This window comes from Saccopteryx leptura, chromosome 5 (genome assembly GCF_036850995.1).
Source record: "Saccopteryx leptura isolate mSacLep1 chromosome 5, mSacLep1_pri_phased_curated, whole genome shotgun sequence".
In the NCBI taxonomy this organism is placed as follows: Eukaryota; Metazoa; Chordata; class Mammalia; order Chiroptera; family Emballonuridae; genus Saccopteryx; species Saccopteryx leptura.
The window spans coordinates 28,596,444-28,611,932 of record NC_089507.1 but is presented as its reverse complement, the minus strand read 5'-3'; the positions used below and the strand labels follow the sequence as shown (position 1 = coordinate 28,611,932).

The 15,489-nt window shown below is 38.8% G+C and overlaps 1 protein-coding gene across 4 annotated transcripts in view; it reads right to left on the bottom strand.

Annotated features, from left to right (window-relative positions):
* Positions 1 to 15,489, bottom strand: part of UBE2K (ubiquitin conjugating enzyme E2 K) — a 72,038-nt gene that overhangs the window by 28,728 nt on the left and 27,821 nt on the right. For 2 of the 4 annotated variants that reach the window (XM_066386181.1, XM_066386178.1), the window contains exon 2: positions 4,705 to 4,798. The exons of the other annotated variants lie outside the window; for them this stretch is intronic. Coding sequence is in view for 1 of the 2 variants with exons in the window: in XM_066386178.1 (XP_066242275.1) it covers positions 4,705 to 4,798 (94 nt within the window). In the remaining variant the exon portion in view is untranslated. The remainder of the gene's footprint in view (positions 1 to 4,704; positions 4,799 to 15,489) is intronic. 4 annotated transcript variants of the gene reach the window in all.

The window sequence follows — 15,489 nt, the reverse complement described above, 5'->3', positions numbered from 1 at the left end:
TTCTCTCAAATGAAAAAATGTCCCAAACTTTTAACTTGTACCCTAAATTAAATGCCAACACTGCTTGTTAAAATTTTAAAATTAACATTCAACAACAGGTAGGCATAAAGACAAAATTGTTCTCTGCCTATAAATAGGAACACAAAATGCAAAACTTTACAAAGAAGTTGTTCTAACCAGCAGTATGGAAACATAAGGCAACATTCTGTTTTGAAGTTATCTTGAGCAATTAGCAGCTAAACACATATTTTTTTAAAGTTTATCTAGTTTTCCATTACCTGGAAAGAAAACTGCCTCTCAGGAAAATGAAGGGAGGTAACCTTGAATTGGACGATAAACTGGATTTGAATTTTAACTCTGAGGAACCTTCCCAATCCTAAGATTTTATGATCCATTAACACAGAATCTTAACTATTCCAAAACAGAGCACATGACATGAAACTGTGCTACCAGAATATTTACATATAAAACTATGCTTGGGATTTGCTTTAAAATAATCAAGGAATAATCAGATTAAAGACTGGCCATGAGTTGACAGTCTTGAAAGCTGGCCAATGAGTACATGGAGAATTCATTAGCCTTCTTCAATATAGGTCTGAAATTTTCCATAATAAAAAGTAAAAAAAAAAAAAAAAAGCACTGGGAGCAATTATGAACGTCAAAATTCCAAACATTCAACTCTCAGTATATACTGAATTCTTTCTTTCTTTTTTTTTATTTATTCATTTTTTTTAGAGAGGAGGGGGGAGATAGATAGAGAGAGAGAGAGAGAGAGAGAGAGAGAGAGAGAGAGAAGGGGGAGGAGCAGGAAGCATCAACTCCCATATGTGCCTTGACCAGGCAAGCCAGGGTTTTGAACCGGCAACCTCAGTGTTTCCAGGTTGACGCTTTATCCACTGCGCCACCACAGGTCAGGCTATACTGAATTCTTTCTAATACTCCTCCCTCCACTGTTAGAAACAGATAGATGAATGTGTATCTAGGAGAAAAACAAAAGAGCAATGCACTTGGTACCACCCTCTTAAAGCCCTTTTTGGTTCCAATTCTTCTTCTTTAATAGAATCCCATAGTGACTGATGCATGAGCTGAGTGAGATGCCTGAATCACAAAGCATATGGCAGCAGTGAAATATAAAGGTAAATAGTCAAAACAAAAGGAACAAAAAATAAGACAGGTAAGATATGGATACCTGAAGAAATTTTGTGAATATAGAGGTAACTCTTTATCTTTAGTTATAAATGCTAGCTTCAAATATAGGCATAATAAATTTGGCCTGAGACATATGTAGGTTCTTTTTCCTTCTTAAAAAATCTTACTTTTTTTCTGATTAAATTCCAGATTAGTGTCTCTATAACCTTTCATATAAAGTTCTTCTCTCTTAAATGTCCAAAAACAATCTGTTAGGAGTAGTATGAGAGCCCAGGTATACAAATAATGCTGAACCCAGAATCCCCCCCATCCTATTTCTATTCCATATTCTATTAATATGCTCTGTTTTGAATTACTGTCTGAAGACTTTCAATATGTAACAACCATAGCATACCATAAGCATGATTTGTAATATATATCAGAGCAACACAACTAAGGGAGCTTTATAACTACATTATTCATACCATTATTCATATTATAACAGCTTTCCCTATAAAACATTTATTTATTGAATAATAGCTTTCAATATTAAAAATTTATACTCTTTAAATTTAATTTAATACAAAGAGATGGAATGGGATGAGATTTTTACAAATATCAACAATACCATAAATTGAAAACAACTCTTAGGGAAAAAGGCTCAAGAACTAAATTGTTTCTTTTCCACTGAGCCATTACAACAAAAGAGAACTGAGTTAAGTACCATGTGCAATATAGTAATTTTTCCATGGGTATTCTAGTTCTCAATCTGATTACTTTTAACACAGATTAAAATAGCTGCCTCATTACTGAGCAATGGTTATAAACAATTTAACATTCCACAGGTAAAATTTTCCCTTTTAAATTAAGATTGAAAAAAAAACCCTCAAAAACTAGCAAGAGCCCTGCAATAAATATTATCAAAATATTTACCCATGTTTATATATTTTTAAAGATAGTACCTAAATTTATACCCTTAAATGCCTTTCCTAAACAAAGTAAACAAGTTCTCTTCAATAATTTTATGATAAAAAGAATACAATTTAAATTAACCATCTCAATTATATACCCAAAAAAACACATTAAAACTAATCTTACCAAACATTAATGTTTCATTCAGTGGCAGCAGCAGATATAAGCACTTAAAAACCACCAAATGTTTCTAATTAGCAAAGAATATGGTATATTGATAACTTAATAATCCTGCAAAAGTGTATATGTTCCAGTTTTTAAAATTTATCTACCTCTCCTAAGGGTTAACAAGAAGGTCAAGAACATTCTGCCTATCTATAGCTTTCCCTATAAAACAGGAGGTACCTTGTTTATATGTATCAATTTGCTGAAAGAGCTCTAGAATGATAATGCTACTGACCTACCGTCTTTCAAATACATTTAAACAGCCTAAAAAAGTAACTCAAGAATATTTATAATGCCTGCCTTCAGGAAGAAGCTAGTACAGTCGTCCCTCAATATCCACAAGGGATTGGTTCCAGGACATATACATCTTCCACCCCCAACCTCCACGGATACCAAAATCTGCAGATGTTCAGGTCCCTTATATAAAATGATATGGTATTTACATATAACCTATGCATATCCTCCCATATGCTTTAAATCATCCCTAGATTACTTCTAGTACCTAATACAATGTAAATGCTATGTAAATAGTTGTTATACTATATTTACTGTTCAGGGAATAATGACAAGAAAAAAGTCTGTACATGTTCAGTACAGACACAACCATCATATACTTAACTACACAGTACACACCAGCCACCACGTAACATTTTTCCCCTGAATTTTTTCATCTGAGGTTGGCGAAAGCCACAGATGTGGAACCTGCAGATACATAGGGCCGGCTGTATGTCTTTACATACAACACATGCTATTAAGACAAGAACATGATTTTTATAAGATAATTAAAGTTTATCCATCTAATGATTATCAAAAAGACTAAATGAATAGCTTCCATAAAAGCATCCAAAAGAGGCCTGGCATACAGGAGGCACTCAATAAATACTATAAAAAATTAAATGATGTCTAAAAATGGCTCATATAAATTATGAAACAAAAAAAATTATATTCCTTAAGATTTGATAGGACATACTAAAAACATTTTCGGGTCTTTAAAATTTTGAATAAAAACAAACATATTCAAGAATATTGGATTCTTCTGAAATTTTTGAGGTAACTGATTATTGTAGAATAGAACCACCACACTCAAAGTAGACATAATCACCACTTCTAATATTCAGTTAACCCTGATTTATTCAAGAACAGCCAGTGATGAGAATATAAGCTTTGAAGTCAAAGGCTGAGACTCAAATCCCACTTCTTTGAGCTGTGCTACTTCTCTGAGCTTCAGTTCCTCCATCTATGAAACAGTGACAACTGTACTTACCTCATAAGATTTGTTATAAGAATTAAATGAGAAAATACATGTAAAGCTCAAAATAAGTAAAAACTCAATAAATGCTACTACAAATTGTTATATGATTTCTATTAAACAAATATTTGAATGTCTATTATATGCAAGAATCTTGGTTATGCTACATAATCCAAACTTATAGTAATATTCATTACTAAAGATTTGCCTCGAGAAAATAAAAAGCTATAGAGCTTCTTTCTGTATCTTACCACCCAATTCCATGGTCTAAAATAGCTAGAGACTTAGTGAACATGAAGTTCAGTAAAGCTGCTTTCTTTCTTTTCTGTGTGTCTTAAAATGATCACTCTAGGACCCGGGTTCGATTCCCGGCCAGGGCACACAGGAGAAGCGCGCATTTGCTTCTCCACCCCTCCGCCGCGCTTTCCTCTCTGTCTCTCTCTTCCCCTCCCGCAGCCAAGGCTCCATTGGAGCAAAGATGGCCCGGGCGCTGGGGATGGCTCTGTGGCCTCTGCCTCAGGCGCTAGAGTGGCTCTGGTCGCAACATGGCGACGCCCAGGATGGGCAGAGCATCGCCCCTGGTGGGCGTACCGGGTGGATCCCGGTCGGGCGCATGCGGGAGTCTGTCAGACTGTCTCTCCCTGTTTCCAGCTTCAGAAAAATGAAAAAAATAAAAAATAAAAAATAAAAATAAAAAAAAAATAAAATGATCACTCAAAGCTTTCTTAAATAAAAAAACTTAAGTATTTGGAATACAGCCTGTTTGAAGACATATGAGTGAATGAAATGCTAAATGACAAACAGGGGAGAGGAACTTTAAAAAATATTTATTTTAGTCACTCAGAAATTTAAGGCAAGGCTTGTTATAGATACCATATGAAAGGTAACTGAAAGTCTATACAGTCTATGTAAGTGAGAGGTTTTATATACTATTAAATTCTAAACTATTTAACCTGTAACTTGGCCCTACTGTATCTGTTTTGGGAAAAGAAAAAAAAATTAGCTAAAATTCAGTAAGAAAAATCAGTCTAGATAAGTATCTATTTTTATTATTTAAAAATTGCTATATATCCTAAGCCAAATGAAGTTACCTTCCATGTAATTTATAATAGATTCTTAAGATATTCTGATTTAATGGTTCAGACAAGTTCTAATACGCACAATATTTTGATACAGAAAAAAGTACTTGCCTTCATATGGTGTGTCTGGAGGTCCTGCTATTTCTCCTCTTAATTCTGTAAAATTCTCATCTACAAGATCTACTTTAATTTGATTTTTGCTCGTCTTAAAAATAAACAGAAAATAAATGTTAGTTATATAAGCAAGAAAAAGCCTATTATAAAGTATTACCTATAAAAAATTTAAAAACCCCCTCTTTCATTAGCTTATCTACTCTAAATAAAAATAAATCTGTGTTTTTCTAGGACTTAGTTTTATGAATATTTAAAACAAAAACTAACGAGTTTTCACTTCAATGCTTTTAATAAAATAAAACCACTCTGAACAATAGTACAATGGCTTGTTGACTTTATAGGAATGTTTAAAGAAAAACAGCAGACACTTATTTCATATTTGTCAACTTCATATATGTTAAGTCCAAAGTGATAAACCTTTCCATTTGTAGATGAATACCATGTTACATAGGTTCTATAAATATAAACAGAAAATTCAGGGTCAATAGAAGCCATTTAGGCTGTAAGTTCTCACTTGAACTAAGCATAACTCTAGATGTTTGGGTTAACTGAAATACTACTACATTATCCACCCAGATAGTGAAAACTCTAAATCTAATTAACTTTCCTTTCCATAAAAATTTCTGAAGCCTAAATGCATCACTAGTATCATCTAATCTCTAATGATGCTTCAATTTGTTTTTCTGCTTAGTTTACTTCAATGGCAATAATCTACTTTCAAAGAGATTTTTATTTTAAATCTCTACATCTATTTATCTCACTTTACTTCTCAAAGTACTTTCTCATCTATACTATCACTTCAATTTCTCAGTCTGTTCTCGGAGTCAACAGATTCAGAAAACTCCCCAGTGGGATTCACATCAATGCTCACAATGCAAATGAATTCTCCACCTGTATTTTCTGACCTATCCTAGTATCATACTAGTCTACATTCCTAATAGTTTATCCTCTCCCTTTCTCAATTTTTAAAAATATAAAACCTTAATATACAAGTTATGTTTTCGTTTGTGGTTAGAATTTCAAGTTTTTACCTAAGTAATAATAAAACAAATCTACATTTATGAAAGAAAGCCTCATAAGATTTCAAGAGTAAATTTTTGTTTTTTGAACCTACCTTCTTAAACTTGCTTCCTTCTCCCACCCCAACAGAAGATACTATTTTTATTCTTTTTCTATAGTAAATAGTTTTAGTACAGAATGTTAAGTATAGAAAAACATACAACTTAAAACCTAAATTTAAAATTTTTCATGACTTAACCAATCTTATCTTTTCATAAAAATATAGGACAAAAGACTTGATGCATTTTAAAATCAAACATTCTAATTAGTATTGGTTTACTTAATATCTTTTTTATACTTGCAATTAAAGTATTTCATACTTTTCTAAAGATTTTACCCCCAAATTAAAATTATAAATATGCATAATGAAAAATTTCTTCCTGTGTCCTAAAAAAATCATTATCATCCTGGTATTTGTGGTAGAGAATTAAACGCACAGTTTTAGTAATAGTAAAATATTCTGTCCAGTATGCACAGCAATGAATGCTAAAATGAAAAGCAAAGGCATCAGACTTTCACAGACCAATTTAAGGAGCCACGGCGAAAACTACAGACTTTGATTTCTCCTATAAGATTTCTAGGTAAAACAAGAGTAATTGGATCCTGCAAATCATCAATGCTTTCAAAGTTCTCTACTGCTTGCCACAATATACCTTTACCAGGAAAAAAGTAAAAGTAAACAACCCAAAAATGTGAGGTTACTAAAGGACAAGACTAAAGTCTAAATAAAGTGAGGGGGTAACAGAAATGAGAAAAGTGCCTTCTTCAAGATTGCCCCAACAGCCTGACCAGGCAGTGGTGCAGTGGATAGAGCATCGGATTAGGATGCGGAGGACCCAGGCTCGAGACCCCGAGGTCGCCAGCTTGAACACGGGCTCATCTGGTTTGAGCAAGGAGTTATTCGGCCTGCTGAAGGCCCACGGTCAAGGCACATATGGGAAAGCAATCAATGAACTAAGGTGTCACAACGAAAAACTAATGATTGATGCTTCTCATCTCTTTCAGTTCCTGTTTGTCTGTCCCTGTCTATCCTTCTCTCTGACTCTGTAAAAAAAAAAAAAAAAAAAAAAAAGATTGCCCCAACCGTCTCAGTTAGTAAAATGCTAAATAAATAATTATTAATTTTTATACCTGTCCTTATTTTTGTCCTCATTACCCCAAATTATAATTCAGAGAAAAATGGGTCTTTTTTCACTCTATGAAAAATTTACTAAATTAGCTCAAAAAGAATACAATCATCATGATAAAATCCATTATAAAGAAGCACTCTGCTCTGGCCAGTTGGCTCAGTGGATAGTGCATTGGCCCAGTGTGCAGACATCCCAGGTTCGATTCCCAGTCAGGGCACACAAGAGAAATGAATTTGCTTCTCTTTCCCTCCCTCTCCCATTTCTCTCTCTCTTCCCCTCTCGCAGCCAGTGGCTCGACTGGGTTCAAGCATTGGCCCGGGCGTGAAGATAGCTCAGCTGATTCAAGCATATGCCCTAGATGGGGGCTGCTGGATGGATCTCAGTCAGGGCACACGCAGGAGTCTGTCTCACCATCTCCCCTCCTCCCACTTAAAATAAATAAATAAAGAGGCATTCTATATAATCTAGAGTAGGGTATCTGCAGATAAGCCCCCCCCCCCAAAGAAAATGGAAGAGTTAAAGACAAATACACTGTTCACAAAAATTAGGGGATCAAGGAATTTGCAGATACTATAGTACTTTCAGCCTTTTATATAGAGCATTTTTTACCAATGAAATAAAAGCTAGTTTTGCATCCATTTACATAATCAAACAACTTTCTTTACTTGTTTGCTTTTCTGCTGTTCTTGTTTAAAATCAAATGCTTTTTCTATCACTTCATATTCATTTTGAAATATCCCCTAACTTTTGTGAGTATATTTTACCCAGCTTAATTTTTCCATTACACAATAATTTTCCTTTATTACCTCCAGAGTTCATCCATTATTCCACAATCCAAAACGCCAATCCCAGGCCCCACAAACTACCTTAAAATCCCACTTACGACTCAACTGTAAAGAAGACAGGGAAAAAGGCAAAAGATAACAAACATTAGAAAAGGCAAGTCCTTTGGGGTGAGAAAGGTGTGTGCTGAATCCCGGTTCAGTTAATTACTTGTGGTGTCACTTAAAATATCTCAGTTTAATTACTGTAAAAATGATAACACATATCTCAGAATTATATGAGAATCTCCTGGACAGAAGTAGGGGATGCTGTTCCCCTAACAATATTAATTACAAAAACCTTCTATTTCAAAGCCCTATTATATAAAATGTATTCACGGTTCTGTTCACTCTAACAATAGAAATGTAACATCTAAAAATAAATAACAAAACAATGTTATTCATTTTAAAGATTGTAACAACCAGGGAGGCTAAGTCCTTTGGATGAAACCTTGAAAAGCTATTTTATCACTGCACTACATTTTTTGTGACAACAGCTGCAAAGTTGCTTTTCTATACTTTCTTTTTCCAACTTAGGAACGCAAATGAGGGGACCTCTGGTGGTCCTGATTTTTAATGTTCCCTTGTATCTCCACTGTATTTCTAACATATAAAAAGGAAAAGAAATGGATAGAAGCTTCACCTCCTAGTAAACATTTTTAAATAAACCATTTTATTAAGATATAATATACAGGCCCTGGCTGGGTGGTTCTGTGGATAGAGCATCATCCTGATATGCCAAGGTTGTGGGTTCAATCTCCGGTCAGGGCACATACAAGAATCAACTAATGGCCTGACCTGTGGTGGCGCAGTGGATAAAGCGTCGACCTGGAAATGCTGAGGTTGCCAGTTCAAAACCCTGGGCTTGCCTGGTCAAGGCACATATGGGAGTTGATGCTTCCAGCTCCTCCCCCCCTTCTCTCTCTCTGTTTCTCTCTCTCCCTCTCTCCTCCTCTCTAAAAATGAATAAATAATTAAAAAAAAAAAAGAATCAACTAATGAATGCATAAATGGAAGGAGTAGTAGGTGGATGTTTCTCTTTCTCAAATCCATTAAAAATTTTTTAAGATTAATACATAAAGTATGCAAAATAGCAAACAATGTTAAAGCTCATTTGAATTTGATAAATAAATGAGTATTACTGCTAAAGCAATTCTAATAGATTTTCAAGGTCAAGTCTCTTGGTGAATTGATATCATCACAAAATTCTTTCAAATAGTTTCTTGGGTTTATTATATGCTAGAAATCAACTTCAAGTGTTAGTGAACAAAACTAAGTTCCTGCCCACTTGGAGCTTACATTCTAGTTAGGGGAAAATTAAAAACTGAAAGCAACTTTATCATAAAGCACTAAGTATAACATATTTTGTTGTTTAACCTGTTTAAAATTTACTATATGACTTTGACCTAGGTAATGAACCACTCTGAAAATCTCATCCTCCACCACCAACTGGAGATTATAAAAGTACCCACCACGTATAGTTTCATGGGGGGTATTTAACGAATCAACACAGTACACATAACAATGATTGCCATCCAGTAAATACTGTATGTTTAGTAGCCATTTCACACTGTAAAATGTTGACATTTTTTGTATGTGTGAAAGAGACAGAGAAAGGGACAGACATGGACAGACAGACAGGAAGGAAGAGAGACAAGAAGCATCAATTTTTCGTTGCAGCTCCTTAGTTGTTCATTGATTCCTTTCTCATATGTGCCCTAACTGGGGGTGGGAGGGGGCGCTACAGCAGAGCAAGTGGCCCCTCGCTCAAGCCAGTGACCTTGGGCTTCAAGCCAGCAATCTTTGGGCTCAAGCCAGCGACCATGGGGTTTCGAACCTGGGTTCTCTGCGTCCCAATCCAACTCACTATCCACTGTGCCACCGCCTGGTCAGGCTGTGTTGACTTTCTATAATAATACTGTAGCAGAAAACTTCCATCTAAAGCAAATATTATTTTTAAAGGCTAATTAATCAGATTAGCCTCATTTCTATATATTCTGAAAATTTTGTTCTAAAATAAAATTTAAATTCAAAATTCATGTAAGAAAAATATAATTCTAAATGACACCTAAGGTTATAGATAATTCTCATATGCTATAGAGCAGGGGTCCCCAAACTTTTTACACAGGGGGCCAGTTCACTGTCCCTCAGACCGTTGGAGGGCCGGACTATAAAAAAAAACTATGAACAAAATCCCTATGCACACTGCACATAACTTATTTTAAAGTAAAAAAACCAAAATGGGAACAAATACAATATTTAAAATAAAGAACAAGTAAATTTAAATCAACAAACTGACCAGTATTTCAATGGGAACTATGCTCCTCTCACTGACCACCAATGAAAGAGGTGCCCCTTCCGGAAGTGCGGAGGGGGCCGGATAAATGGCCTCAGGGGGCCGCATGTGGCCTGCGGGGCCATAGTTTGGGGACCCCTGCTATAGAGAAACTATTAATTTGTTCCCTAGTCAAATCACAACTATCAAATTTTAAGGCCATTGCTCCTCGTTATGCAAATAAATGTGAAATCCAATTCTTAATTTGTTGGAAATGAAGCTTAAAAGTTTTAACATTTACCATTATTTTCTCATAATTTAATATAAATGACTTATCTTTTTCCTGCTATTCTAAGGCCCGAGTAACAAGAAAGATTTCTACCTTCTAAGCAATTAGTGCATTTCATATTCCCAAAGGAGGGTTGACATGGAAACTAAGACTAGAAGAACAGAAGGAAACTGAAGGCATGGGACACATTCATATACTTTAATAAAAATAAGTTCTGGACCAGTGTTATCCAGTAGAAATATAGTGTAAACCAAGAATGTACTGTAGCCTGACCAGGCGGTGGCACAGTGGATAGAGCGTCGGACTGGAATGCGGAGGACCCAGGTTCAAGACCCCAAGGTCGCCAACTTGAGTGCGGACTCACCTGCTTAGAGCAAAAGCTCACCAGCTTGGACTCAAGGTCGCTGACTCGAGCAAGGGGTTACTCGGTCTGCTGTAGCCCCACGGTCAAGGCACATACGAGAAAGCAATCAATGAACAACTTAAGTGTCGCAATGCGCAACAAAAAACTAATGATTGATGCTTCTCATCTCTCCATTCCTGTCTGTCCCTGTCTATCCCTCTCACTGACTCTCTGTGTCTCTGTAAAAAAAAAAAAATAATAACAATCTTTTTTAAAAAAAAGGAATGTACTTTAAAGATTTATAGTAACTACATTAAAGAATAAAAGTAAACAAGAAATTAATTTTAATAATATATTAATCTCTAATACATAAAAATATTTTAATAATCAAAATTAAAATTTCTGAGATAGTTCACTTTTTTTATTACTAAAGTCTTCATAATCCAGTGTGCACCCTGGCCGGTAGGCTCAGTGGTAGAGCGTCGGCCTGGCGTGCAGGAGTCCTGGGTTCGATTCCTGGCCAGGGCACACAGGAGGAGCGCCCATCTGCTTCTCCACCTCTCCCCCTCTCCTTCCTCTCTGTCTCTCTCTTCCGCTCCCGCAGCCAAGGCTCCACTGGAGCAAAGTTTGCCCGGGCGCTGAAGATGGCTCTGTGGCCTCTGCCTCAGGCCCTAGAACGGCTCTGATTGCGGCAGAGCGACGTCCCAAGATGGGCAGAGCATCGCTGTGCCGGGTGAAACCAGGTCGGGTGCATGCGGGAGTCTGTCTGACTGCCTCCCTGTTTCCAGCTTCGGAAAAATACAAAAAAAAAAAAAATCCAGTATGCAATTTACAAATATAACTCAATTTTAATCTGTACTAGTCACATTTCAAGTATTCAAAAGCTACATGAGATAGGCAAATCCATAGATACAGGAAGTAAATATTGGTTGTTACAGGAGGCAGATGACAGAGACAAAGATTTGCGAATGGGTAAGAGGATTCTTTCTGGGGTGATAAAATGTTCTGGAATCAGATGGGGTGACAGTTGTACAAACTTCTAAATATACTAAAACCACCAAATTCAAAATTAAAACTAATTTTTAAAAACGTTAAGATATGGCCCTGGCCGGTTGGCTCAGCGGTATAGCGTCGGCCTGACGTGCGGGGAACTTGGGTTCAATTCCCGGCCAGGGCACATAGGAGAAGTGCCCATTTGCTTCTCCACCCCCCCTCCTTTCTCTCTGTCTCTCTCTTCCCCTCCCGCAGCCAAGGCTCCATTGGAGCAAAGATGGCCCGGGCACTGGGGATGGCTCCTTGGCCTCTGCTCCAGGCACTAGAGTGGCTCTGGTCGTGGCAGAGCGACGCTCCGGAGAGGCAGAGCATCACCCCCTGGTGGGCAGAGTGTTGCCCCTGGTGGGCGTGCCAGGTGGATCCCGGTCAGGCGCATGCGGGAGTCTGTCTGACTGTCTCTCCCCGTTTCCAGCTTCAGAAAAGAAAAAAAAATAAAATAATAAAATAAAAACATTAAGATATGCCATGGCTGGTTGCTCACTGGATAGAGCATCAGCCTGGCGTATGAATGTCCTAGATTTAATTCCTGGTCAGGGCACACAAGAGAAGTAACCATTCTGCTTCTCTCCCCCTCATCGTTCCCCTCCCCCTCCTCTCCCCTTTCCCTTCCCACAGCCAGTGGCTTGGTTGGTTCCAGCACATCAGCGTTAGGATATGGTTGATTCAAGCACTGGCCCCAGACAGGGGTTGCCAGGTAGATCCTGGTCAGGGTGCATGCGGGAGTCAATCTCACTATCTCCCCTCCTCTCACTTAAAAAAAAAAAACCCAAAAATGTAAAAATAAAAAGTCACATGTAGTTAGTAACTAGACTGTTGGACAGTACAGCTCTAGAGAACCAGGAAATAATAGCCTCTGCAATTACTGCAATGGTGTGCCATTAAAATTTTACTTTCTAGCCTGACCAGGCGGCAGCGCAGTGGATAGAGCGTTGGACTGGGATGCAGAGGACCCAGGTTCGAGACCCCGAGGTCACTAGCTTGAGCGCAGGCTCATTTGGTTTGAGCAAAGCTCACAAGCTTGGACCCAAGGTCACTGGCTCAAGCAAGGGGTTACTTGGTCTGCTGTAGCCCCACGGTCAAGGCACATATGAGAAAGCAATCAAAGAACAACTAAGGTGTCGCAACACGCAACGAAAAACTAATGATTGATGCTTCTCATCTCTCCGTTCCTGTCTGTCCCTGTCTATCCCTCTCTCTGATTCTCTCTGTAAAAAAAATAATAATAATAAAAATTTAAAATTTTACTTTCTAAACTTCTGTCATCACACTCTGCACAGTCTACAATGCAGAATAATTCAAGCTCTAATCATAGTTATTCCATGAATATTTACTGAGTACTTTACTACGTATTTACAAGGCAAATAAGTACCTGTGGTAAAACGATCAGCAAGAAATGTTCTCTAACCTACCCTGTCCCCATCAATAAAGCTTTCATTCTAAGGTATTAAAACAATTAACCATATATATATTCTTTTTTATTTTTATTTTTTAATGTTCTTTTATTTATTTATTTATTTATTTATTTTTTACAGAGACAGAGAGAGAGTCAGAGAGAGGGATAGACAGGGACAGACAGACAGGAACGGAGAGAGATGAGAAGCATCAATCATTAGTTTTTCATTGCGCATTGCAACACCTTAGTTGTTCATTGATTGCTCTCTCATACGTGCCTTGACTGCGGGCCTTCAGCAGACCAAGTAACCCCTTGCTGGAGCCAGCGACCTTGTGTTCAAGCTGGTGGGCTTTTCCTCAAACCAGATGAGCCCGCGCTCAAGCTGGCGACCTCGGGGTCTCGAACCTGGGTCCTCTGAATCCCAGTCTGACGCTCTATCCACTGCGCCACCACCTGGTCAGGCTTTATTTATTTATTTTTAACAGAGACAGAGAAAGAGTCAGAGAGAGGGATAGATAGGGACAGACAGACAGGAATGGAGAGAGATGAGAAGCATCAATCATCAGTTTTTCATTGCAATACCTTAGTTGTTCATTGATTGCTTTCTCATATGTACCTTTACCGCGGGCCTTCAGGAGACTGAGTAACCCCTTGCTCAAGCCAGCGACTTTGGGTTCAAGCTAGCGACTTTGGGTTCAAGCTGGTGAGATTTTTGCTCAAGCCAGATGAGCCCACGCTTAAGCTGGTGACCTCGGGGTCTCGAACCTGGGTCCTCCGCATCCCAGTTCGACGCTCTATCCACTGCGCCACCACCTGGTCAGGCGAACTATATAATTTTTAAATATAGTACAGGATACCATAAAAGTAATATTTAAGAGAGAGAGAATCTTGAGGATAAGAAGAAGCTTCCCTAGCCCTGGCCGGTTGGCTCAGCGGTAGAGCGTCGGCCTAGCGTGCGGAGGACCCGGGTTCGATTCCCGGCCAGGGCACACAGGAGAAGCGCCCATTTGCTTCTCCACCCCTCCGCTGCGCCTTCCTCTCTGTCTCTCTCTTCCCCTCCCGCAGCCAAGGCTCCATTGGAGCAAAGATGGCCCGGGCGCTGGGGATGGCTCTGTGGCCTCTGCCCCAGGCGCTAGAGTGGCTCTGGTCGCAACATGGCGACGCCCAGGATGGGCAGAGCATCGCCCCCTGGTGGGCAGAGCGTCGCCCCCTGGTGGGCGTGCCGGGTGGATCCTGGTCGGGCGCATGCGGGAGTCTGTCTGACTGTCTCTCCCTGTTTCCAGCTTCAGAAAAATGCAAAAAAAAAAAAAAAAAAAAGAAGAAGAAGCTTCCCTATGCCTGATCAGGCAGTGGTACAGTGGACAGAATGTTGACCTGGGACACAGAGGACCCAGGTTCGCAACTTGAGGTCTCAGGCTTGAGCATGGGATCATAGACATGAACTCGTGGTCACTAGTTGAGGAAGGGGTCACTGGCTTAGCTAGAGCCCCCTAGTCAAGGCATATATGAAAAAATAATCAATGAACATCTAAGGTGCCACAAGTTAATGCTTCTCATCTCTCCCTTTCTGTCTTTCCCTGTCTGTCCATCCCCTCTAAAAAAGAGGCTTCTTTAAAAGATTTAACTAGAGAAAGCCAAGAGCAGCATTTTAGACAGAAAGTCAAACCTGTGTAAAATAGAGGCAAAGGGCTTAGGATGTTCAGTAATTGAAAAGTCACCAACATGACTAGAATAGACAGAATAAAACAGCAGAAATGAGGCAGGCAGAGTCAGCAAGAGCCAGATTATGTAGGGTCAAGAACAATGAGCTATGCAGCCAGGGCTTAAAAGTGCATAATCTTGGCCCTGGCTGGGTAGCTCAGATGATTAGAGCATCCTCCCGCTTTGCCAACTTGTGGGTTTAATCCCTGGTCAGGACACATACAGGAATCAACCAATGAATGAATACATAAACAGGTAGAACAGCCTGACCAAGTGTTGGCACAGTGGATAGGGCGTCGGACTAGGATGCAGACAACCCAGGTTTGAAAGCTCAAGGTTGTCAGCTTGAGCGCGGGCTCACCAGCCTGATTGCAGGGTCGCTGGCTTGAGCGTGGGATCATAGACATGACCCCATGGTCACTGGATTGGGCCCAAAGGTCACTGGCTTGAGCCCTAGGTCACTGGCTTGAGCAAGGGGTCACTCACTCTGCTGTAGCCCCTGGGTGAAAGCACATATGAGAAAGTAATCAATGAAGAACTAAGAAGCTGCAATGAAGAATTGATGCTTCTCTCTCCCTTCCTGTCTGTCCCTCTCTCTGTCCTAAAAAAATAAATAAATAGGTGGAACAAGAAGGCAATGTTTCTCTCTCCTTCCCTAAAATAAATACATTTTGAAAGAAAATGTTAAAAGTATGATCTTAAGAAGGAAACAAGGATC